The sequence below is a fragment of the Lygodium microphyllum genome, chromosome 14 (assembly GCF_053477565.2).
Source record: "Lygodium microphyllum isolate KBCC chromosome 14, Lygodium_microphyllum_v1.1.10, whole genome shotgun sequence".
Lineage (NCBI taxonomy): Eukaryota > Viridiplantae > Streptophyta > Polypodiopsida > Schizaeales > Lygodiaceae > Lygodium > Lygodium microphyllum.
Window position 1 is genome coordinate 40,586,087 of NC_141148.1, and position 27,295 is coordinate 40,613,381.

At 43.3% G+C, this 27,295-nt stretch overlaps 1 protein-coding gene across 2 annotated transcripts; it reads left to right on the forward strand.

Moving 5' to 3' along the window:
• The first annotated feature begins 598 nt into the window (after positions 1–598).
• Positions 599–27,278, forward strand: LOC148025526 (uncharacterized). Of its 2 annotated transcripts, none has more exons than XM_087692706.1 (3): positions 599–1,114; positions 26,300–26,421; positions 26,715–27,278. In XM_087692706.1, the coding sequence occupies exons 1-3, from the start codon at positions 767–769 to the stop codon at positions 26,716–26,718; spliced, it is 474 nt and encodes a 157-aa protein (XP_087548832.1). In that variant the 5' UTR covers positions 599–766; the 3' UTR covers positions 26,719–27,278. The 2 variants fall into 2 exon arrangements, with proteins under 2 accessions (XP_087548832.1, XP_087548831.1); XM_087692705.1 differs by having other exon boundaries at positions 602–1,114; positions 26,730–27,269.
• The last annotated feature ends 17 nt before the right edge of the window (positions 27,279–27,295 follow it).

A 27,295-nucleotide genomic window follows, 5' to 3' on the forward strand; every position in this document is an offset into this window, starting at 1 on the left:
TTGCATCCCTCTAATTGGGTCTTTGGTAAGGCAAAATATCCCACTCTTGCATAGCCACCTATGAAGATTGTGTTTCATTTCCTTCAATCTTAGGGCTATTGGCACAACTAGGGCACTCATAATGTTGTCTTCTTTGATTTAGCCTTTAGCGTTCAAAGTCATATTGCTTGGTTCAAGGGCCTTCTCCATTGGCAATTAGATCTTATTTGACATATTGGTCCTCCACAGGAAGGATTTACTTTCTTAGCATATGACATTTTCTTTTGCTACTCTACCACTTCTATAATTCTCTGGTGATTAATATAATTGTATTACTAGTGTTGAATATTCCTTCCATAGATGTATTTTATGCTTGCTTGCTAGGAAGATTTGGTCCCTCTCGTCTAATAGTTGGAGAGTTGTGGTGGGACTTTTGTTGTTGCATCTCTTTGATTGGGTCTTTGGTAAGGCAAAATATTCCACTCTTGCGTAGCCACATATGAAGATTGTGTTTCATTTTATTCGATGCAGGGAGGATTGTTGGCACAACTAGGTAACTTTGAATGCCTTCGTCTTTTGGTCGGGGTCAGAAATTATATTTCTTAGCTCAAGGGTGTCTTCTCCAATGGCAGTTGGATCTTATTCAACATGCTGGCCTTTTCCCTAGTCAGGACTTAGTATCTTGGCATACGAGAGCTTCTTCTCGTGCTCTACCATGGGTTCCATTGGGCCATTTATATGCCCCCTTTGACACGTGTCTTGGTCTCCAGAAGACTAACTAGATCAGATGCTGCCACCACTTCGGCGAACAATTCATCGTTCGATCATCGGAATCGGAGGCAAGCCTTCTCAGAGGCCATCGATTGTCGGGATTGAAGGCAATCCTTGTCTGAGGCCATCGCAATGGCAACGGCTGCTGCCGTACTCCTCATCCCCGCATGTCGAAGAGGGACAGGTCTTCAAAATAGAGCACAAGTTCACTCAAAAGGACGTTGCTTCGTACGTAGACCTGCTTGGAGACACTAACCCTATCCACAGCCAGCCTGCAGCGGCTCAATCTGCTGGCTTCAATGGCTGTGTCGTCCATGGGATGCTCTGTGCGAGCCTCTTCCCTGCAGTCATCAAATCAGCTTTTGTAGGTTCCCTATTCTCCTTGTTTTTATGTTAGGTTTTTCAACTATTTGATTTGTTGCTTGGACGTCTTTTGCGGAGCTTGTTGCAGTACGCACTTGTCTACCATGGCCAAATGCTTGCTTTGCACAAGACGTGTTTGTAGGAAGACATTCTAGTTTCCCTTCTTCTTTCCTGTTTTATATTTGGTATGCAAGACTATATGAAATTTAGTAAAGCGGTAACTTATATATTTGTGATCCATTGCTACTCATGGTGAATCGAATAATTTGAAATGGAACATGGTGCAATGCCTATTATATTGGCAAGCACATGTTTGTCTCTTACATTGAAATGAAGAAGTTGAAATGGAGCTGGTGCTGTGTCTTAGCCCTATATCAAGTCTAATGTTGTTACGTTTTATCTCTATGAGAAACTTAACGGTGCTATGCATTACATCGGCAGACTTGTTCAACTTGCTCATTAGTGCCTCCTTCTCTACTCACGTCAAGTTCCTCGATGACTTGCTTTGCATTTCTAGTTTCCTTACTTAGCTTATTTATGTGCTGTTGTGATTGCTGCAGTTGGGTTTGATATAGCTGTCACTTGCTGCTGCACGATGCCATGCCTTAGAATTATAAGAAATAAATTGCTAGCATCATTTCCTGAGTTGTTGCTCCAAGAGGTACACAGTCCCCTCCTCCTTGTTGAGGTAGAGCTCCCTTGCCTGGAAGCAAATCTAGCATTTTGTTTTGCAAATGGAAGCAAAAGAAGGTACTACAATGGGCAAGGTTTGTCTTTGCTCAACAATGGGAAGCAAAGCCATAGAATATTCAGCTATGAGCATACTTAATTTTCACAGGAGCATACTTAATTCTCATAGGAGCATACTTAATTCTCATAGGAGCATTTATTTTGAATTTTGTCTTCTTTTTGGGTTGCAAACAATTGTTGGATTTTCTTAGTGGTTGCAATGTTCCTCTTGACTTCTAAACAATCAGTTGGACAACACCACGAACTGAGATGTTTGTCTAGATAGCGGTGTGGACAGTTGTGATAGAGAGCTGAGGTTGAAAGTGTAATGGAATAAATGAACGGGAGAATGATGAAGAACAAATGTGAGAGTGTTGGGGGTATGTGGATAATAATGTTCCATGCCCTATTTATAGGCAGATGGATCATTGATCTAGCTAGGGTAGCTTGCAAGTTGTCTTGCGTGGCCCCTGGGGCCTGACCATTTATAAATAATACAAATAAATCCTTTCTGGGGCCGTGAATGGAGACTAAAATAGGACCGAATATATGCAATGTACTTGATGACTTTGGTTGCTCAACATGCTTAGTTGAGGGTGCAAGATACCATTATATGGAAGGGGCTAGTATCGATGATCCTAGAGTAGGATGCAAGACACAAGGAAGCTGGTTTTAGAGGAGTAGGTGTTGCTAGGTGTGCTTTTGCAGTTGGCACATTAGGGAATGGACAAAAGCAAAAAGGCGATGGTGGGGTGGGTGGGGGTGCGGGGGGTAGACTGACAAATTTAAAGAGAAGGATGAGGAGAAGAATGATTTCAAGTGCCTTTGCTATGGGAAGGCTACTCATCTTGCAGAGAAATGTTATCACCTTCGGCTTGGGGCAAAGGAAGGAGGCAAGGAGTCTAAAGCTACAGCGGCTGTGACAACAATAGCTATCTTTGTACACCTATATGAAGTGGAGGAAACCACATTGGCTGCTTATTTGTTTGAGAAGCTTTGTTTGGATGGTCGTACATCGAGTCATATGAAGTTTAGATGTGATTGGTTCCAACTCCATGATAGAGGGGACTTTGTGACCATAGGTGACATTTCTATGGTGCCTCTTTGAGTTGTGGGCATGTTTCCTCTTCTTTTGATTGCGAGGATCCCCATGCAGCAGCTGAAATCCTTTATGTACCAAATTTGGGCTTCAGGCTTCTATCCATTTATGGCCTCATTTAGCTTCGTATTCAAGTTGTCTTCAATTAGGGGAGGTTAGGGTGGAGTATGCTTCATTAGTAGAGACTCTTTGAGTCTTTGGACTCGTTAGTGACTTGGTAGCCTGTTCTTAGGAGTTGGGGTCACTATGGCATGGCCACTTGTAGAGCCACTAATTAAGGCATGCAGTAGTCTAACATTTACATGCATTAATGCATAATTTATTATCCTTAAAACAGTTCCAACAGAAATTTCCAAAAATATAAGGCTTTGTTTCTACACTAGCAAATTCACAAAGATCCTCTATATAAAAGCATGGTGTGGGCATCCAATCCTATCCTTGATCATTCATACAAGTCAGCCATCATCATCTTGCTTCCCTCTCCCATTGGAGGTCATTGCCAGCCTGAAGTAAGTTTTCCCCAGCCATTGTGCAGCCCTCCTACTATTGCAAGCCCTTCTAGAGGTCCATGGTACTGTTGGAAGACTTCAGCTTACTTTGCCCAGCTACTAGAGGTTTTTCCCACCAGCCATTTTGCATCATTGCATGCTCACTTGGAGGGTCTCCAGCTGCTCCCATCATCTCCGGGGACTGCTCCAGACTGCGTTTTGCAGCTACTACAGACTACATTTTCTGCTGCATGTGGACAGCTAGCTTACATCATCATTCCTTCTGCTGTTTGTGGAGCTGCCATCTCAGCCAGCACACGTGTTTGGCTGTTTGGAATCTCCTACAACGTCTTGCTTTGACGACGAGTGTGTTTTCGCTCCCTCCACTCCTACCCATGAAATCATCATGGTGGATTGATGCTACTGCGCTTTGGGATCCATCACGATTACGCACTCTTGGAGCTGTTCTTGGCATTTATGACACCACTCTTAGCTCACCTCATCCCCAGTCCTCGAGATACGAAGGTTTGAGGCCCCTAGTTGTATCATACCTCTACATATCCTCTCGTTTTTGTTGAGCATTTTGCAGACTATGTTCCTTGAGTTGTTATACATTCTGCATTTCTCTTTGTTTGTAATCTGTTGAGCTAAAAATGCATTAGCGTGACTTAAGCAGCCCCAAAACATGCTTAAATAATGAAGAAATCTTCTTATTTTAAAAAGAAACACAAACCTAGAGAGTTACTGTGTCCCACATATAAAACCATAGTTTGGGTGCCCCAAACTTTCTATAAATAGGTATGCAACTCACCACTCTTATCCAATCTCGTTTTTGCAGGTTTTAGGAGCCGTATCTCTGCTGCCCACACATCTTCGCAGAGGACATCACAGTCAGAGCCTTCCATTGTAGTTTGCTATCACCTTGCGCCTATTTCTAGCCTTTGTATCTATTGCCTATCTCTTGGAGTTGTTGCCAACATCAGGGAATTTGCATTTGCTATTGCCAGGGCTAGTCTCCATCATTTGCATCCAGTTGCCATCAATAAGAGCTATGGCCATCATCATATTGCTTGTGTTCGCAGTTAGTCTCTTTTCTCCAGCTGCTGTTGCTATGAGCATTTGCACCGTCACCATCAGTTTCCACCTGTCGCCCAACATAATCAGCTTACATTTACATGTTTTGCATAGTTGCCAATTTTCTCTCCTCAAGTACCTGCGTTTTTAGTATTTCTCTCTCTTGCACTACTGTCTGTATCAGATTCAATCATCTGGGGTTGTGTTTGTTGGTATTCGACACTCAGAGACTGTCTTTGCTGCGATTCAGGATCTGTATGGAGTACGACACACTCTACGGCTCATAACCTCTACCTTGATCCTAGAGATGTGAGAGTTCGAGGTTCAATATTCACTGTATAGTGTGTTTGCTGCATGGGCATTGTATATTCATTATTCATTGTATTCACCGTCATTGAGTTCCCCTAACACTAACTTTGTGTTGTGTTTATTAGTCTGTGCTTTGTTATATGATTGGTTTTGTGCTTTTTGTGTTTAGAGCACTTCTTCACATGGTATCAGAGTTAGGTACTCTATGAGAAACTTTGGCACATTCATAACATCATTTCCATAGCCAAACATGGACAAAAATGATTAGGAGTGGCCCTCAGTGCTTGCTATTGTCCGATCTAACATGGGCAGAGAACCGTTGGACTACCATGGAGTCCATTTACCATATCAAACTCTTACCGTTGAGTATCATCTCATGCTTATACATAGGGCTTAGTAGGAGATTGAATGTAAGCTTAAGTTTTCTCCTTTGGATTTGGTGCATAGAACTAATGGTCTCGTAGAACTTTCGGAATCTCCACTATGGACTGGCTATCTGCAAGTGGAATCTGACTAGGATTACACATTACTTCCATAGTACTTCTTTTCTCCAATGCTAGGTACAAATGCTATTATTTTAGATTCTATGCCAGCTGATTTTGTATTTTCTATTAGATCGACGGATGCTTATCAGGAAGACTCTCCAAATCAAACTTTGGTTTGTGAGTAATGAGGAAGATATGTATTTCTTTATGAACTCAAAACTAGGTAAGAAGCTAAAAAAAGAACTTATAAGTATTCCTTCCTTTTCTTTTCCTTCAAATGATTTTATTTCTCATGGTCAATATGGAGTAGATGCATCTTTATCTAATGCATTTAATGGAGAAAAGGAACCAACCATGTCTCCAACAACAACATCCATCACAAATCCATTTGGGCTTCCATCCATTTCCCCCTCATCTTCTATTGTACCTTCCTTTCTATTGCCATTAAGTACACCACATTATCCACCACACACCACACTAGGGGGTTCTGTACATTTAGGTATAGCCTTTAGGACCTCTACGTACCCATTTTTGAATGGTGTATTGGTTATGGAGGCTCAACTTCACACACACACGCTTTTGGGTTATTCGTCTGGGAGTGCATCCCAAACATACTCGAGTGTGGATCGTTTGACATCGCAGTTTGTCTCGATGGCATTATCTAGTGGACCATCCAATCATGTTGTGCCCCAACTGACATTTAGACAAGGCTATCATGCCCAAGTGCTTACACCTATATCTATAGTATTATATGGATTTATGTCCGTCTTGGTATCTCCATAGCAATTTGCATTCATTGGACATCAGTAGCCTGTTTCTGTCTATCTATCTTTACCCCCTTCTTTTTCTTATTTACCACTACCACTACCACCACCATCTTATTCTCCATCTTATTTCATCTATATATCTTTCCAAAGATCTCATGATTCTAGCTCCTCATCTGCCAAGCATGCTTTTAATGACAAGACTCGTTTTAACGGGTCAAACTACACAACTCGGTCAAATTTGGTGAGCTATATCTTAAGTTCTCAGAATCTATGGGATTTAGTGCAGGGCGTGGAACCCCAACCTGATCTCATCCTTGTTTCATACGAGGTAGTCTGCTCATGGAAGGCTCATAATGTCTCAGCTATTGTTGAGCTTATGTAGGGCTTAATGTCCTAGTTTCACTATCAGCTTCAGTATTTCAAATTAGCATCCGAGCATTGGGTACACTTGATTGACCGCTATATGGCTCGAGATAGGACTGTCACATTAATTTGGATCATGAGTTTCAAAACTTCAAAATCACAGATAAGGATAACTTGAAATTCAAGTTGACTGAGTATCGGTGTCTTCTTGCCGAGTTCTTAATCACTGGGGCTTCCAAGTCCTTTGACGATCAGGTTATCTTGTTCCTTAATAAGGTGCTAAGAAAATATTTCTACCCTGGTTTACCACCTACACGTTCTGAAGATCATAAAATAGACTTATCCCATGTTCTCAACCACCATGTAAAGCACCTTATAGACACAATTACATTGAAAAGAAAGAAATCCAAGCACAAGTTGAAGAACTGTTGAATCGAGGACTTATTAGGCCCAATAGTTCTCCTTTTGGTGCACCTGTCCTATTAGTTAAGAAGAAAAATAATACATATAGGATGTGCATTGACTATCGTGTCCTAAACAAGATCATTTTTAAGAATAGATGTCCGATCCCTAGGGTAGACGACCCAATTGTCTAGCATTGTTATTACATGTGGCTCTTTTGCCTCAACCCATTTCATCATTAGTCTATTCCAACTATGATGCACCATGTTTGAGAATATTGTGCCGTAGGGTTGATTGGTTCCATGAAGTCATTTCTCCATTTTTCAAAGGGTTTATAGGCTAGAACAAGTGCTAGATCCATCTTATCCTTCTTGATGGGAAATTTGGTGCATTTACACTCATTCCAATATTTGACAAAATGTGTTACATCCTTGAATAGGGTCTATATCAAAGTTGTGCTTACAACACCTTTGAAGATGTGATGTTGGCATCTGTGTCCTCCCACTATTTTCCACGTGCATACTTCTTTAAACTCATGCTCACAAATGGATCTCCTCAATAGACCATATTGTCCTAGTCTTTTAAGTTGTCATGCAAGCAATTGATAGGGTCTAGGTAGTCTCACAATCAATGTGTAGCTCCTCAAGCTACTGCCTCTTTTACTATATATCTACATCTTTGTAGCTCCAATTCCAAGAGAAGAATATAGAAAATAAAAATGAGAAAAAGAAGATGTAGAATAGCTTCTCCTAATTGGTCACTCACTCTCTCATGCACTCTACCCCTCACTCAACCTCTTACCCTTCGAGCTATGGAAGCAAAAGGGAAAGAAGAGATGCAAGCAAATGAGTGAAGATAAGCTTTTGTAAGGAGTTGAATTAGGGGCATATTTGAATGAATAATTAGTGTCACATTGACCTAAAAAAATTTGAAAGAAGTGAAGCTCACACGACAATACAGCTACCTACGGGATTAGATTGTTGAATATCCATGAGATAGTAGGGCTTCAAAGCTCGCATAGAGACATGGCTATCCATGTGATTATGCTATCAAATGCCCATGCAATGATTGGGCTTTCTATAGTTCTTATTTTTTCAGGTTTGTTCTTTCCACTCATTTTATGCAATAGGTGATTTCATAGTCTTAGATGCCCAGATTTTATGAGTTTGAGTATCAACTGTTGTGTTACACATGGTTGTTTGATCAACTTCATAATATGTCCTTGATAGAGGGGATTCTAGTTGTATCTTCTCAAAGGAGGCAATAGAACAAGGGCAAACAAAACTCAAATCAAAATTAAAACAGGGCTAGTGAATCCCTAGGAAACACTCAATCTACTCTTAAACTTGGATGGTAGAATGTACCTAAAGAGAATGGGTATTGTTAACATTGTTAAGAGGTTGGCCATTATGACGACGAGTGTCGATCTAAGATAAGAGGCATATAGTCAAAATCCAAGAATTAGATCCTCGCATCCTAGTTTGATATTCCCCAAGAGGGAAAGCAAAGTGGTGGCAACCCTTAGCAAAGGCAGGGGTAGGGGCAGTGGCAGTGGCAAGGCTAGACTCACACTGCCATCGGTCAGTCATTACAACCAATGAACTACTTAAGTCGAGAGGGTGGGTTTTATTGGTGTGTAAAGGCCCACATCGTCTCTTTAGAGATATTAAATGCGAGTCTCGTTCACATTTGCGAGTTGGCTCCTGATGAGGTGCCTACAAAGATCCATTCGTCATACCCAAGCACTTCAGTACATGTTTGGGTAGCTAATAGTGGAGCTATCCATCACATGACCCCTAGAGTGGACATTTTGATTTTTGGAGCCCCTACAGCCAAGAGTGTTCAAATAGGAAACAACTCCTTAGTCAACATTTAGGCCTAGAGTCGTGTTAGTTTTTTTGCCACTGACTTGGGTCGAAATCTTGATTCGTTGAATAATATCTATCATGTCCCTTAACTTGGGGTGAGAACTTGTTGTCCGTTCAGTAGCTTTGTCAGTTGGAGCGAGCAGTTTTCTTCACAGCGATTACAATTGAGGTCCTTGAGCCTCAGTCTGGTTTAGTAATTGTGCGCAGCAAGGCACAATCTAATGGCCTTTACCACATGATACTTTCTTGCTGAGTCGACTGTCGATGATTCGGAGTTTTGTCGATTCCAGGCTTTGACCACTACACAAGAGCCCACAGACATTGAGCATCTTTGGCATTTTTGCTTAGAACATCTTTGCTACGACTCTCTTATGAGTTGTCATGTTAGGGGATGGTTGAGGGCCTTCCATGCCTGAAACTATCTCAAGCAGTCTGTAAAGCTTATCATCTAGATAAATAGCCTCGTACACCCTTTCCTTAGCAGTTTATTACTTGTGTTGTTGAATCCCTTAGGCTCATTCATGTAGATCTTTGTCTTCCCATATCCATTGTTGCCTTGAATGGCGCGCTATACTTCTTTTTGATAGTGAATGACTTCTCTAGATACATGTGGGTGTACTTCCTCAAGCACAAGTCTGATGCACTATACAGAATAGAGTTGTAGAGTGTAGGAATCGGATAGTCGTGAATATGACATGCTCTATGCTGTTCGTAGTAGAGCTCTGTGATGAGCGTCTTTGGATCGAGGCTATTAATATGTCAGTGTATATACTCAACCGATGCTTGATTGCGGCAGCTCCTAAAAAGACTTCGTACGAGGCATTTTTTGGCTCTTGAAGAGTTTTTGGGGAGTCATACTTGTATATAGACTCCTGATGACAAGATAAGAAAGCTCACCCCTCGAGTTGATCTCTTGATCTTTGTGGGATATTCTTCCGAAGCGTGAAAGGTGAGAAGGATCGAAGCTTGCACGCGAGCTATGGCGGGAGAGCAAGAGTAAGAAAGAGAGAGACAAGAAATGGGAACTCCAACAGTCACAATGTGTGACCGGGCCTTCCTTTATTCAAACTGTCACTAAAAGAATAAAGAATAAAGTGACGTGACGGGCGCCCGCCACGTGCAGTGTGTAGTGGCGGGTACTGTCAGTGTAGTAATACACGGGGCGGCACGGCGGAGGTGCCTTTACCCCCAACAACCTCCCACTTAAAGGCGAATCTGCCCTAGTGAGAGAGAAAAGAAAAAAGAAAAGACAGTACAAATGTACATAGGTACAAGGGATGAGGAAAGGCGACATCTCATCCAATGCCCATCAACCTCCTGAGGAAGGCAAAGCGCTCAGTAGTGAGGCTCTTCGTGAGTAGATCTGCAGGATTCTCGTCAGTGGAGATCTTGACAAGGTTAACAGACTTGTCCTCCACGACACCACGTATGAAGTGATACCTCACCTCGATGTGTTTCGTCTTCGCATGGAAGACCGGATTCTTAGCCAACTGAATGGCACTCATAGAATCCGAATGCAGTGTAGGTGTAGGTAGCATCAATCCCAAGGTCAGCAACTAGACGGCCTAACCATATGGCCTCCTTGCAAGCCTCAGTGGCTGCAACATACTCGGCCTCAGTGGTAGACAAAGCCGTACACTTCTGAACCCTGGACATCCAAGAGACAGCCCCTCCAGCATAGGTGAATACATAGCCAGAAGTGGACTTCCTACTATCTGCATGTCTTGCATAATCGGAGTCAGTGTACCCCACGACCCCTGTATCCTGGCTGCCATAGCAAATACACATATCTGCTGTGCCCTTCAGGTACCTCATGATACCTTTCACGGCATCCCAATGTCTGCTGCCAGGTGTAGCCATATAGCGTGCCACAACACCAACTGCATGCGCAATATCTGGACGAGTGGCTATTATGGCATACATCAAACTGCCCACGGCTGAAGCATAAGGGATCTTGGCCATCTCGGCCCTCTGCTCATCTGTCTGTGGACAATCGGCTTGTGATACCTTCACATAAAAAGGTAATGGACAGCCAATAGGCTTTACGTCCTGCATGCGGAAGCGCTCAAGGACTTTATGAATGTACTTCCGCTGTGAGAGATACAAAAGCCCTTGATGCCTATTGCACTTAATGCGCATCCCAAGTATATGTGAGGCCTGTCCCAAATCCTTCATCTCAAAGCTCTTCTTCAGCTGAGATTTAAGAGCATCTAGCTCATCATAAGCTTTCTCTGCTATCAGCATATCATCAACATAGAGTACCAAGATAAGCAAACTGCCATCACGGGCTTTCTTGGTGTAAAGACACGGATCCATAGCACTCCTGCTATAGCCCTGTGACTGCATAAAGGCATCAAACTTATGATACCATTCCCTAGGTGCCTGCTTCAAGCCATACAAGCTCTTCTTCAACTTGCATACTAGGTGCTCCCTGCCAGGTTCTGCAAAGCCCTTAGGCTGATCCATATAGATCTCATCATGCAAGTCCCCATGTAGAAAAGCCGTCTTGACATCCATCTGATATAGATCTAAGTCAAGTTGTGCAACCAAAGCCAAGACTAAGCGCAGGGTGGTCATCTTAACCACAGGAGAGAAGACCTCATCAAAGTCCACACCATGTTCCTGCTTAAAACCCTTTGCTACCAATCTAGCCTTGTATGCCGGCTTGGGGTGTCTAGGGGTACTTTTCAGCTTGTACTGTTGGGAATAAAGGGCCATCGTGCCTTTTATATGTGCACGGGTGTGAACGCACCCTTAGCACACTTGTACTTTCATATATATCTATCTAAAAACCTAAAGTGGTACACACTCCAATTGTACCCAAGAACATCTTGCATCTCTCGCTCTCACTCGTTGCTGTTGCTCACGTGTTTGCTCTTTACCTGACATTTCATCGCCGGACATTGCATCTCCGCAGCGCATCACTCACTTCAAATTGGTATCAGAGCTTCGGCTAAGGTGTTCGCGCTTCTCGCAGTCCGTGCAGAGCTTCGGTTAAGGTGTTCGTGCTTCTCGCAGTCCACAGGTCACGTTTTTCAGCCAGGCGACATTTCCCAGGTTGCGCGCAGGTCAGTCAGTCATTTTCTGGTCAGCTCGTCACTGTTCTTGGACAGTGTGCAGTCAGGCGTGCAGTTCCAGGCAGCGTGCACGTCAGGCGCAGGTCAGAAGTGACGTGTTTTGCACAGGCGCTGGTCACGCAGGTCACTCCAGGTCAGTTCGTGACTTTCCAGGCCATGTGCAGCTGGCGGCAGGTCAAAACGCAGCAGTCGTCACGTTACGGGACAGTTTTCGTCAAATTTCTCTTGCAAAATTTTTTAATTTTCAAAGGTTTCCTGCAAGCTGCCCCCTTTGCCCACTGACGGGAGTTTGCGCGTGTAAGCACAGTTCTGTGTTTTGGGCAGATTTGAGCCACAAATTTGGGGATTTGTCCGGATTTGACACGAGCAAGACACACAGTGAGATTCTGTCTCAGAAATTGCAGGAATTTGTGACATTTTGCCTCCGAAATTTGGGGCTTTTCATGTACATGTTAAAATTGGGCTGAAATTGATCCAATTTCTTGACATTGATGCACATTGGACCCCGTGCAATTTGGGGCTTTTGCTGTTTGAGCAAAATTTGTGCACAAATTGGTCATTTTATGTACATGCAGGTTTAATTTCATGCAATTTGGACGCCCGACACTTGAAAAATTTGGGGGTTTTGCTGAAATTGCTTCATTTTGGCAAAATTGGTCTACTCTATGCATGTTAGAGACAGTGCAGATGTATGGTTGATGTTTTGAGCACAAAACTTTGGGGCTTTTGACCGTGCGGGTCAAATTTTATGCCCGTGGGTGCATGTACAGCAGAAATTGCAGCTAAAATTTGGGACTTCTCATGTAATGTGATGTATTTGTCCTTGGAACAGCTGTCATCAGTTGTGGAGTGCTGTAGCACAACATTTGGTGCTTCTGAAAATTGATTTGCAGATCTGAAATTTCTGCTTTTAACTGGTACTTATTGCTGGTTGGTACTTGTTTGTACCTTGGTCACTTGTTTGACAGTTTGGGCCTGCATTTACTGAATTTGTGGTCATATTTTGGACTGAAAATCATGGCTGGCAGCAGCGATAGCAGCCATCTTATGCACATCAAGAAACTTGAGGGTGCACATAATTTTGCAGTGTGGCAAAAGCAATGCTACAATATCCTGTTGCAGAAGAAGCAGGCTAAGCCGATCAAGGCCAAAGGGGTAAAGCCCGCAGATGTGGAACAAGATGACTGGGATGAGTTGAACGAGCTTGCACGCTCGACCATTGAGCTATCTGTCTCTGATGCTCTGCTGTTTAACATAGAGGGTTTGGACACTGCCTATGCCATTTGGACTAGACTGGAGGAATTGTATGCTCAGAAGAGTGCAGCTAGTAAGGTGTATTGGCTAAAAAAGCTTATGGATTTGCGGATGAAAGAAGGAACTGCTACGTCAAATCATCTGAGTGAATTCAACTCAATTTTCAGCCAGCTGGTTGCTTTGAAGTTTGTCATTGATGACGAGTTTAAAGCTACCTTTCTGCTTTGCACTCTACCAGAGAGTTGGGATACATTCAGGACTGCCTTGAGTAACTCGAATGCTATGCTTATGTATTCTGACGTGGAAAGCTCTTTGCTTATGGAAGAGATGAATAGGCAAAATAATGCATCAAGTAAGTCGTCTAGTGCCTTGCATACCAGGGGCAGATCACAGCAGAAGGGAAAATTTGATGGCAAGGGTCGCAGCATGTCTCGCGGCAAGAATGTGGAATGCCACCATTGTGGCAAGAAGGGTCACTTCAAACGTGACTGTTACAAGTGGAAGAAAGAGAAAGGGAAAGGCAAGAAGACAGAGGACAGCAAGGAAGAGAAGAAAGAGAGCCAGCCCAAGAAGAGCAGCGTCCAAGATCGAAGAGGTGAATGTAGTCACTCAGGACAGTGACAGTGGGAACGATGTACTCTTCGTGTCTTCATGTTTTGATGCCCATGCATTGGTTGCCGATTCGGCTGATGACATGCATACCTGGATTTTAGATTCGGGTGCCTCCTTTCATGTCACCCCTTACAGAGATTGGTTTTCCGATTATACAGGCGGTCGACATGGTGTTGTCCATCTCGGGGACAACTCAGCATGTGATATTGCAGGCATTGGCAGTGTGCAGCTTCAGTTTCAACATGGTTCTGTCTTTACTCTTCAGAATGTTCGTCATGTACCTGAGCTCAAGAAGAGCTTAATTAGTACTGGGCAGCTAGATGATGATGGTTATCATACCACATTTGGCGATGGAAAATGGAAGATCAGTACAGGATCTAGAGTCATTGCCAGGGGTTCAAAGAGTGATACTCTGTATCCTCTTCATGTATCTAGTGTGCCTGACCATGTTTTCGCAGTAACCGAGCAGCCAAGTGTTTCTTTGTGGCATGGCCGGTCAGGACACATGAGTCAAACATGAATGAAAGTTCTTTCTCGTTTGGGTTACTTGCCTTGTCTCCGTTATGCTGATTTTGAGCATTGTGATCATTGTGTCTATGGTAAGCATGCGCAGACATCTCATAAGAAATCTCTTTCTTTGAAATCTTCACCTCTAGAGTTAGTACATTCAGATGTATGTCAGATGCCAGGATTGTCTTTGGGGGGGAAGAAGTACTTTGTCACCTTTGTCGATGATGCTACACGGAAGGTATGGGTTTACCCCATTCGTAGCAAGGATGAAGTACTTGAGAAGTTTAAAAACTTCTTGGCATTGGTTGAAAATCAGACTGATAAGACACTTAAGTGTCTTCGCTCTGACAATGGTGGGGAATATGTGTCCAAGGCCTTTCAGGCATTTTGTGACAGCAAAGGGATAAAAAGGGAGCTCACTGCCCCTCATAATCCACCCCAGAATGGAGTTGCAGAGCATATGAACAGGACTATACAGGATAAAGTCCGTACTATGCTGTCTCATGCTGCATTACCCCATGGTTTTTGGGCAGAGGCTGTTATGACAGCCGTTCACTTGATCAATTGGTCACCAAATAGGTCTTTGGGGGGGGGGGAGTCCCTCAGGAAGCGTGGTCGGGCAAGCCACCTTCTTATGCTCATTTACGAGTGTTTGGCTGCGAGGCTTTTGTGCACATTCGTAAGGAAGACCGCAGCAAACTTGAGCCAAAGTCCTGTAAATGCATATTCCTAGGATATGGTGACGAGGGTGAAATGGGGTATAGATTGTGGGATCCCGTGAAATGGAAAACAGTGCGCAGCAATGATGTGATCTTCCGGGAAGGTCGCATGCATAAACAGCCCGAAAAGACTGAGGAGGTTCGTAGGGTTGTATTCCGGGAAGAAGTACCTTTTGGACAGCAAAATGTGCCCGCTGTACAGCAGCAAATACCTGCTGTAAATGAACCTGCGAATGCAGAAAATGATGCTGGAAATGATCAGCCAGCCATTGCCCATAATGATGAGCCACTAAATGTGCAGGAACAGCCAGGACAGCAAGCTGTTAATGTTGATTTGCAGGCTGAAATGCCAGGACAGCAAACTGTAAATGATAATATGCAGGCTGAACAGCCAGCAAACAATGATCATTGGGTTAGGAGATCGTCTAGGGCTACTAGACAGCCCGACAGATTCGTTCCTGGTGCAAATAATGTGGCTGATTATATCATGATCACTGACTGTGGTGAGCCGTCATGCTTCAAGGAAGCAATGGACAGACAGGACAGCAAGAAATGGTATAAAGCCATGCTGTCAGAGATGGAATCTCTTGAGAAAAACGGCACTTGGGACTTGGTGCAGTTGCCTAAAGGGCAGAAAACGCTTCCATGCAAATGGGTTTATAAGATGAAGGTCACTTCTGGTTCCTCGCCAAAGTACAAAGCCAGATTGGTTGCTAAGGGGTACAAGCAGGAACATGGAGTTGATTTTGATGAGATCTTCTCTCCTGTAGTCAAAATGACTACATTGAGAACCATTTTGGGCTTGGTTGTAGCTGAAGATATGGAGCTCATACAGATGGATGTAAAGACTGCATTTTTACATGGTGATCTGTATGAAGACATATATATGCAGCAGCCTGAAGGGTTTGTGGCTAAAGGCAAAGAGAAGATGGTATGTAAGCTCAAACGGAGTTTGTATGGGCTGAAGCAAGCACCAAGAGAATGGTATCATAAGTTTGATACATTTATGCAGTCTCAAGGTTTTCAAAGAAGTCAAGTGGATCACTGCTTGTACACCAAGAAGGCCGCAGATGGCAGCCTAATTATCTTGGTTCTGTATGTTGATGACATGCTGATTGCTGGCAGGGATACTCATGCCTTGGATTCGTTGAAGCAAAGTCTTCATGGCAGCTTTAACACGAAGGATCTTGGTGATGCAAATCACATTCTTGGCATGCGAATACTCAGAGATAGGTCCAAAGGATTACTCTTTCTATCTCAACGGGAGTATGTCTCTAAGGTTTTGCAGCGTTTCAATATGGAGGGGGGGAAACCAATTGGTGTTCCATTGCCTCCATATGTGAAACTCAGTGCAGAGGACAGCCCTACATCTGATGATGAGAAGGCTGAAATGGCCAAGATTCCATATGCTTCAGCTGTTGGCAGCTTGATGTATGCTATGGTTGCTACACGTCCTGACATTGCCTTTGCAGTGGGAGTGGTTAGCAGATATATGGCAAACCCTGGCAAAAAGCATTGGAAAGCAGTGAAAGGTATTATGAGATACCTCAAAGGCACAAGTGATTTGTGCATCTGCTTTGGAAAGCAGAAGGCATCTGTCGTTGGCTTTACGGATGCAGACTATGCTGGTCATGCGGACTGTAGAAAGTCCACTTCTGGGTATGTGTTTACCTTCACAGGAGGAGCAGTCTCTTGGATCTCCAGGCTACAGAAGTGTGTTGCATTGTCTACTACAGAGGCAGAGTATGTGGCTGCTACTGAGGCATGCAAGGAGGCTTTATGGCTTTCACGTCTGGTGGGAGATCTTGGCATTACAGAGTTACCCGTTCTTCATTGTGATAGTCAGAGTGCTATCATGCTAGCACGGAATCCCGTCTTTCATGCAAAGACGAAGCACATACAGGTGAAGTATCACTTCATCAGAGATGTACTTGACAGCAAGAGCATTGAGCTTGTCAAAGTGCATACAGATGATAATCCTGCAGATCTTCTCACGAAGGGTCTTCCAGCAGAGCGGTTTGCTCATTGCCGACAGATGATGGGAGTTGGATAGATATATGTATTTCAGCTTTGTACATACTTAGACTTAGCTGATTCTTTTCTCCTCTTAAGGCACATTGCCTTTAGGTGGGAGGTTGTTGGGAATAAAGGGCCATCGTGCCTTTTATATGTGCACGGGTGTGAACGCACCCTTAGCACACTTGTACTTTCATATATATCTATCTAAAAACCTAAAGTGGTACACACTCCAATTGTACCCAAGAACATCTTGTATCTCTCGCTCTCACTCGCTGCTGTTGCTCATCTCCAATTGTACCCAAGAACATCTTGCATCTCTCGCTCTCACTCGCTGCTGTTGCTCACGTGTTTGCTCTTTACCTGACATTTCATCGCCGGACATTGCATCTCCGCAGCGCATCACTCACTTCATGTACACCCACTTGCATGGCAAAGCCTTCTTGCCCTTAGGCAAGGCAACCAAATCCCAAGTCTCATTCTTATGCAGGGAGTCTATCTCAGACTGCATAGCCCTCTCCCAGGAGTGACTGTCACCCCTGCGCATAGCCTCATCATAAGTGAAAGGCTCTCCTGCATCTGTAACCAAAACATAATGCATAGAGGGCTGAAATCTGTCAGGTGGGCGTCTGTCTCTAGCAGACCGTCCCACCGCAGGCTCTACTGCCTGTCTAACTGCCTGTCCAACACCCTGGCCCTGTGGAGGAACTGCTGCAGGCTGTACTACTGGCTGTGTTGGAGCTCTAGGCTCCTCCTGAAAGATCACTCTGCGGATCTCAACCACCTTCTCAGGCTGCCTGTGCATCTTGTCTTCATGGAAGACGACATCATGGCTGCGTACTATTTTCCGCGCCTGCGGATCCCATAGGCGATAGCCCATCTCTCCTGACTCACCATAGCCAAGGAATATGCATTTAATGCTCTTTGGATCCAATTTACTCCTCTTGTCCTTGGGCACATGGCAGAATGCCTCACATCCAAAGACACGGAGATGCGCATAAGAGGGTGGCTTACCAGCCCAAACTTTCTGTGCAACCTGGAAATCCAATCTAGTGGAAGGCGATCGGTTTATGACATGCACTGCCGTACTAACTGCCTCAGCCCAAAAACTCTGGGGTAGGCCTGCATGGCTAAGCATAGAGCGCACACGCTCCTGAATAGTCCTGTTCATGCGCTCAGCCAAACCATTCTGGATTGGGGTGTAAGGGGCGGTCAACTGACGCTTAATACCCCTGTCATCACAAAACTGCTCAAAAGCACGTGAGACATATTCTCCCCCATTGTCAGTCCTAAGGCATTTTAGCCTATACCCAGTCTGGTTCTCAACAAGAGCAAGCCATCTTTGAAAAACTGCCAAGACATCGGACTTCTGCTTTATGGGATAAGCCCACACTTTCCTAGAAAAATCATCAATGAAGGTAACGAAGTACTTCGCGCCACCCATAGACATGCAAGGCATAGGCCCACAAACATCGGAATGCACCAATGCCAAGGGCTCACTCATGCGTGTCTTACCCGATTTCTTATGCGTAGACCTATTCTGCTTACCATAAAGACAATGATCACACGAGTCAAAACATGCATAATCCAAAGGCGGAAGATACTGCAAACCAGATAACATTTTCATTCCCTTTAAAGACATATGCCCCAAACGGGCATGCCAAAGTGATATATGTGGGATAGAGCCCACTGCCAAAACATGGTCAACTGAGGACCCAGATACAACAAGAGGATAGAGGCTGCCAGACTTGGCGCCTCTAGCAAGCACAAGTCTGCCACGAGTAATCTTCCAGGCAGAATCCCCAAAACATACATGAAATCCTGCATCATCCAGCTGTCCTGCAGACATAAGACTGCGCTATGCGCAGTAAGAGTGAAACCACTCACGGTAAGGCGTCACATGGAAGGACGCACTTGAATCCAATAACCAGCACTGTGCATACATACTAGGTGTCTCAGTCAAGTGTGAAGCATCATAAGAACTAGCTGCAAGTATAAACTCATCACCACCATCGGACTCCTCAGTCTGCGTGACATTAATTTCCTCAATCTTGATGCTGGACTTCGTAGGTACTATGCTGCAATCAGAGGACTTCTCCTGCACTTTATCTTTCCCCTTATCCTTGCGCTTCTCATTGCGCAACTCATGACACTGGTCTAATATGGCCATTTTTCCCACAATGATGACAAGTGACATTTGCATTGCGCCTACGCGACTTGCTACCACGAGATTTAGACTGACCCTTCTGCGAGTCACGGCCTCGGCCATTACCACGGTCATACCTGTCATTCCTGCCTCTAACTGTCAAAGCATGACTACCGCGAGAGGCATCCAAGTTTTTGCGATTCACCTCTTCCTGAAGAAGAGCACTCTCAATATCTGCTAATTTTAGAGTAGCACTAGAGGCACATAGGGCAGTGCGGAATACATCCCATGACTCATTCAGAGTCCCAAGCAAGAAAAGAGGAGTTACTTCCTCTCCAAAGGTGATATCCTGCGAAGTCAGGTTCTTCAGTATAGCATGGAACTGGCTTAAGTGAGCAGACATAGTCGCATTATCCTTCATGCGCAGATCCATAAGCTGCTTCAACCAGTACATCTGTCTTGCCGGACTTTTCTTATCATAAAGATTTTTTATCTTATTCCATAGATCCCATGCACTCTGTGCTTCCTCAAATACATTATAATGTACCTGTTCAGTGAGAGACAATACAATCGTGGACTTGCATAGCTCATCAAGTTCAAGCCAGTCGTCATTGTCCATAGTTTCAGGCTGCTCCCCACTCAACCGAAGTGGCTTAATTTGAGATTTCTGCACCAAGACCTGCCAAATTTGACTCTTCCAATAAGAGTAGTTGGTACCATCCAACTTTGTAATGTTAAAGATGGCACTATCATGCGAAGATGACGCCATTATGCAGGCTGGAAATGCCCAAACAGTCCAAAACTGCTTGCTGTTTTACTACAGAAACTACCCAAAAATGACCAAAACGGGGTCCAAAGGGCGAGCAAAGTGTGCCAAAAGTTGCTGCCCACTTAGGACTAGGTGCGGTACACCAAATCAGGATATTTCAGCATGAAAAGTACACCTCAGTCCACCAATAACTGCTTGCTGTAATAAATTGCAGGTATGCAATCTAGAGAGCAAACTGTCCCAAAATAGGATCCAATGTCAAGCAAACAATGCTAGGTCCAAAGCCGGCATGAAACGGACATAAGCAAGGCCAATGACAGTGAAAAGAACATGAGCTCAACACCGAAGCATGTCAAAATAACATTTGCCAGTGAAAGGCACACCCCCAGACACTCTAGGCAAAGTGTTCCTGTAACTGCCAAAACCTGACACAAATAGGTGTCTGCTCAAAGAGAGAGATCCAAATATGAGACTCAGCTCATAAGCATCCTGTGAACCAAGAGTACATCAATGCATACCCATAAAGATTGGAGTATGATCCCAAAGTCTCAATGCGTATGTAGCTGCTCAAGACATAAACTGCTCCAAATACATGTAAGTGCTCCAATAGCATGCAACTGTCAAAGGTCAAGCAAGCATATAAAATGTTCCCACTGGCACAAAAGGCGTACAAAGCGAGCTCAGAAGCTCAAACAACCCAAGAGAAAGCACCAGTGATAAGTGACCCTGTCAATGCATCAAGGGCATCCAAGAGAGCATGACATACATGAAGCACCGGTCGTATTAACCATGAAGCAATACATAAGCCCAAATAAGCTCTCGGTCAACTCAATGACATCCAAATAGCAACCAAGATCAGTGATCAAGTAAGCCGGGAATGCTCAAATACATCCAGATCCAAGCTCCAAATGTCGGTATGGCATACACAAACCAAATAGCATATGTCACGAACCAAAGCATGTAATGCAAAAGCCTAACTGTCAAGCAGAGACATGAGGCATAGGCGGTCCACGAGCATGCCAAGTTGGTCCAAAAGCCAGTGAAGACGGAGCTAATGCGAAGCTCAAAAGCATCCCATAATCTCATACATATGCTCCAAGTCGTCCCCAAATGTCAGAGACATCATGCCAAAGCTCAAAGCATACATCCGGTATTGGTAGGTAAGTGCCAAAGCATGTAAAGTACCTTCAGCCCACTGTTATTCCAGCATGTATTTACTGTTCTAAACAGTAGATTTCAGCCCCGAATTCAAGCCAAAATCATGGTCAAACCAAATGCATACATCCCCAATACATCCGGGTAGGAAGTAGACCGCATACGGGCATCAAATAAGGTAACCGGAGTAGAGTATAGGCATCAAATGCCAATGCCAAGTGTGGCTGCCCTGTTTCCAGCACTGTATAACAGTAAATAACAGTCCCAAATCAGCCCATATTTCAAGCCAAAATCATGGTATAATCATGTGCATACATTCCCAAGGCACTAGGCATCATGTAGACCGCATACGGGCATCAAATAGCACAACCGGAATGGAGTATAAGCAACAAATGCTAATGCCAATGGTGCTGCTCTGTTTTCAGCTTGTTATGATAGTTTATGATAGTCCCAAATCTGAAGAAATCAGCCCCGAATGATCAAGACCAATGCCCAAAGCTTGAATGACATCAAACATGAAGTCTATAGCCCTCTTGATAAAGGTAGAGAGCAAGAAGCAATGGCCAAGTGTGGAGCTGAAGTAGATGAGTGCTCACAGCTTGGAAAAAAATGATGCAATCTGCCCTGTTGGTGTTGAACGTGCTGCTGCTCCACATGGGCTGAAAAGGGGTAATGGGGGGCTCAAGAAGGGCCTATCAAAGGCCTATGACAAGCCTCTTTGAGCCTTGATAGGTGTAAGGCACAATATGAGGGGAATAAGCTTCAAGGGTTTGAAGCCATGGCTGCCCTTGCTGTTTGCAACCTGTAGACTGAAATAAAACCCTGAAAGAATGATCAAATACCTCAGTATCAATGTCTTGAAGGTGCCTCAATAGGTTGGGAAGGTGCTCGGGAAGCCGGGGAGTGACGGGAGCTCGGGGAGATCGGATATGGCTGCCGGGATGAAGATCCAATGCGTGAAGCGAGTCGATGCGAAGGTCGAGAAGCACCGAGTCGAGCTCGAGCAAGAGAATGCCAAGCTCTGATACCAGTTGAAAGGTGAGAAGGATCGAAGCTTGCACGCGAGCTATGGCGGGAGAGCAAGAGCAAGAAAGAGAGAGACAAGAAATGGGAACTCCAACAGTCACAATGTGTGACCGGGCCTTCCTTTATTCAAACTGTCACTAAAAGAATAAAGAATAAAGTGACGTGACGGGCGCCTGCCACCTGCAGTGTGCAGTGGCGGGTACTGTCAGTGTAGTAATACACGGGGCGGCACGGCGGAGGCGCCTTTACCCCCAACAAAGCGAAATCCTATCGTTTTTTCGATCCTTGAACAGACAAGGTGATTGTTAGGAGGGATGCCGTCTTTGATGAGAGAGACATAGTACAATCCTCTGTAAGAACTGGAATCTTCGTCTTTATCTTCGGTCACATCATTTGAGATCGTGTCTACTGAGTTGAGTCTACTATCCGCTCTTAATCTTCCAGTAAATACTTTAGCTCCCAGGCTTTCTTTGTGAGACCCATTACCTTGTTGATATTAGTAGACTATGCGGGATTCAGGGATGCTTTCATCAAATTTCACTTCGAAGAGCCCTAGAGGTCTACTCGGCTCGCCTCGCATGCTTTCTATGCATTGCCATTTTACAGTTGATTACACTGCACATTCTAAGCCAAATAATTATTAGGAGGCTCTCTAGGATCCTTTGTGGTGCTAGGCCATGGAGGAGGAGTTGGATAGTATTGATCACAATGAGACTTGGACATTGGTGGATCATTCTTGGTGGTCATTGGGACAAAGTGGATTATTAGGACCAAGTTAAAGGCTGATGGTACTTTAGACAAATACAAGACTCGCCTTGTAGTGCAAGGTTTTAAGCAGAAGCATGGCATTGACTACAAAGAATTCTTCGCAACTATCGCTTGGTTAACATGATTTTGTTTGTTGGTTGTACTCACCGCTTACCACGGTTGATTGTTCTATCAAACGGACATCAAAATTGTCTTTTTGAACGGTTATTTGGAAGAGGAAGTCTATGTGGAGCAGCATCTTGGCTTTTCTTTTGTTGACCAGACTGACAAGGTATTTCGCTTGTAAAAAGCTCTTTATGGGCTAAATTGAGCGCTGAGGCCTTGGTACCATTGGATGGACGAGTTTTTATAAACTCATGGATACCATTCTACTCTCTATGATCCAAATCTATATGTGTATACCACTAGAGTGGAGGTCAGCTATATCCTGCTATATGTTGATGATGTATTACTCACTGGCTCAGATCCTGCGGCTCTAGCAGAAATCAAGGCATAACTTTGCTCTATATTCAAGATGACAGACTTGGGTTTGTTGTTTTATTTCTTGGAGATGGAGATTGTTAGATCCAAGGAAAATATCTTTTTGTCATAGTAGATGTATGCCCTATAGCTAGTGGAACAATATTACACTGATCAAACATGGCTAGTAGCCATGTCTCTAGATCCCACTATTCATCTACACAAGGATAACTTGGACTAGCCTTTTGATGCTCATGCCTATCGTTCTGTTGTAGAAAAGTTACCGTGGTTGATTCATACTAGGCTAGATTTTGCATTCTTAATTAATTTGCTTAGTCAGTATTTTAATACGTCTAGAATGTATTACTGGATTGCTTGTCTTTGTGTGTTAAGATATTTAAGGTGTACCTATAATTATGGACGGACTTATAGTCATGGTTTATGCATATAGGAGTATATTGATTCTGAATGGGTGGGAGATCTTGACACTTGGTTTCCATGGCGGCTACCTTTTCACCTTGGGTACGACACCCATCTCTTGGGCTAGCTGTAAGGAAGAGATGGTGGCGGTTTCCACGACCAAGGTAGAGTATCAGGCTATTTTCGATGGTATTACGGAGGTCATCTATCTGAGGAACTTATTGGCTATATTACAGTTTCCTTGTGAGTCGCCTACCGTTATCTACTACGACAATCTGAGTGCCATTACCCTTGCGGGCAATCCTATCATCACCCCTCGGACACGATGGTTCATTACCACTTCACCAAAAAGCAGGTTGAGCTAGGCACCATTTGCCCAGAGTTTGTGTCGTCAAGTGATAATTTTGCAAATATTTCAACCAAGGTGGTCAACTAGTCGGTTCTACAGTATCTTCTATCGCGGATTGGCTTGGGTATACCCTTCTCTACTTTCTCAGATTATCGGGAGAGGTTGCTACCCTCTTACTTCTCCTTCTAGCTTGAGCGGCGGTTTTCTTCTCTTCATAGTGACGGTGATGATGTTTACAGCTTTTTACTTTCAAACATTTATTTATTATATATTGTATATTATGGACATTTGTAACTTCATCCACATTGTCAAGATGACATGATTATAAAATGACGCTTGGGCAAGTGAACAATTCACCTATGAGAGCACTCTCCAAGTGGCATCATTGCATCACATTCTGCATGAGCATGAATACTTGCACTTTCCTTTGCAATATTCTATGCATTGATATTTTGCTTATGTAAACATGCATGTGTAAGAATTTATTCCCTTTTTGGTCACCCTTGGAGTGGTCAACTATGGATCCACCATAATTGTGGCATTGTACATGGTAGTCTCCAAAGGCAAAATTTTCCTATATTTGCATGTTGGTTTTGGTCAACTTGCTTGCTTCTATCGTTTTGTCTCTCTTCATATATTCTCCATATGATTGACACACACACACACACAGGAATCCCTAGGTACTTATCCTAGTCGTGTGGGATTGTTTTACTTGTTTTATAAAGATAGTGAAGCTATCCATCCTTCTTTTCTTGTACTTGGGGACACAGTGACTTAATGGAACGAAAACTAATATTAAACCATCACTTGATGCTAAATCTTTTGAACAAACTATACCAATAGTATTTAAAAATAAAAAAACTAGAAACACACAAAGTCCACTGCCGATCCCATCCGCCTTTGCAGGACTTGGTAGGTCCTTGGGCAATCGATGTGTACCCTTTGTTCGATGCCCTAGTTGCTTTGGGATAAAAGAAAAATCAATATTCAAGGCTTATTTCTTACGTCTCAGTTTTGGGCTGAGAGGGAATGTTAAGCCAAAAATGGATTAGGTTGACGTAAATATCCCCAAAACATGCTTAATTAATTAAAAAACCTTCTTATTTTAGAAAAAAACACGATCCTAGAGAGTTGCTGTGTTCCACATGGGCGTCTGAAACTTTCTATAAATGGGCATGCAACCCACCATTCCCCTCAATCTCGTTTTTGCAAGTTTTAGGAGCTGTATCTCTGTTGTCCACACCCTGTTCATGGAGGACATCGCAGTTAGAGCCTTCATCGCAATTAGCTATCTCCTGGCGCGTGTTTCTAGCCTTTGTATCTATCGCCTACCTCCTAGAGTTGTCGTTAATATTAGGGAATTTGGGTTTGTTGCTGCTAGGGCTAGTCACTATCATCTGCATCTAGTCACCATCAGTAGGAGTTGTCGCCATCATTATTCTACTTGTGTTTGCAGTCAATCTCTCTCTTCGAGTTGTTGCCATCAATTTCCACTTGTCGCTCAACACAATCAACTTGTGTTTACATGTTTTGCATAGTCACCAATTTTATCTCCTCAGGTACTTGCGTCTTTAGTCTTTCTCTCTCTTGCACTGCTGTTTGCATTAGATCCAACCTTCCTTGGTTGTGTTTGTTGGTATTCGACACTTGGAGGCTACCTTTTCTACAATGCGGGATCCGTTTGGAGTACGACACACTCTATAGCTCGTAACCTTTGCCTTGATCCCAGAGATACGACAGTTCGAGGTTTAGTATTCATTGCATAGTGTGTTTGCTGCATGGGCATTGTCTATTCATTATTCATTTACTTTATTATTCATTGTGTTCACGGTCTCTTGAGTTACCCTAACTGTGCACTGTGTTTATTAGTCTATGCTGTGTCGTACGATTGGTTTTGTGCTTTTTGCATTTAGAGCATTTCTTCACAAAATCTGCTTTGTCATCTATGCAAATGTCTTGATTTCATGCTTCACTTGTCTCTTAAAATCTTTGATTGCATAAGATAACTTGGGAGTGAGCACTATAGCTTGCCAATGGTTTAGTTCTCCATTTTCTCAATCTTTTCTTACATTTTTATCGGCTCTTCCTTCAATTTCTCAATTTCCTCATGGGTTCATGAGGTGGCTAGTGTACCTAACATAGAGCATGCTTAAGCAAGTGAGACATATTTCAAATGGATACTCTACTTTGATTGCTGAATTGGTTTATATTGATCCAGTTGGTTTTATTACTTGTTTCATGCACTGTATTTTTGTTTATCCTAAAAAATAGTGGGTTGTTTTTGGGTCCGATTCTGAAGGTTTGTTCCATGCTCTCATGCAGCCAAAGGCGAGACTTGAATCTAAAAGCTTGAGATTCAAAGAACCGGTGCTTGTTGGAGACTTTCTTGAAGCTGAAGTTAAGGTTCTTGAAGTTCACAGAGAAAGTCCAAATGCTAATCTCAGGTACGAGTGATACTTTGTTGAAGGGTTTCTGGTTGAGCTTGGATAGGCTTCTAGATGTTTATGAGCTTATAGCATGTTTTCAATTGTGTTTGCTGCTGATAAAGAATGGATGCTGCTTATGCATTATGCTTGAATAGTGCAAGCTGTTTAAGGAATGCAAATATCTCTTCTACCTCCACTTGTGGAAGTAGAAGTGCAAATTCTTTATCTTTGTCTTTTGCATTTACAGTTTATGTGCATTGTGTCTTCAATTATTTTGTTGGTGAGCATTGCTTTTGTAACAAGATGTTCAGTTGATTTTGTCACAGAGTCAAGTTCAATACGGAGCTTTATAAGAAGGATAGAGTTTTGGTGCTAGAAGGAGAAAGCATAGTGATTGTGCCGTAAAGATATATATAATTAGGCAGGACAAAGGCATGTTACAGGCAAGAAGCCTGTTTGAGTGACACTTTGAAAAGCTTTATGAATATAGTTTTGATTGAATTCATCAGTCTTGCAATGTCTTCACAAAAAGGGTGATGACAATGTAGGAAATACAGAATGTGAAAACTCGTGGAAATGCAAAAGGTGTAAATCATACATTATGTGGGGTTCTTTTTGTAACAGTTGGGTCTCATCTTATGGATTGATGAGGAAAATTCCACGACCATACATGTGCTCCTCACGTTTGCCATAAATGGGCATGAAGAATATTCTCTCAAGTTAATGCAACAATTTTTATGGAAAATAAAACCATAGGAGGAATGTATGACATATCAGGTATAATATTGGTGGGTTAAAGTATAACTTAGTATCGCTTAAACTTATTATGAAATATTCAGAGTCACTGATAAGGCCCTATATTGTCTACTCCAGTCTCCACTGGGTAGTGAGC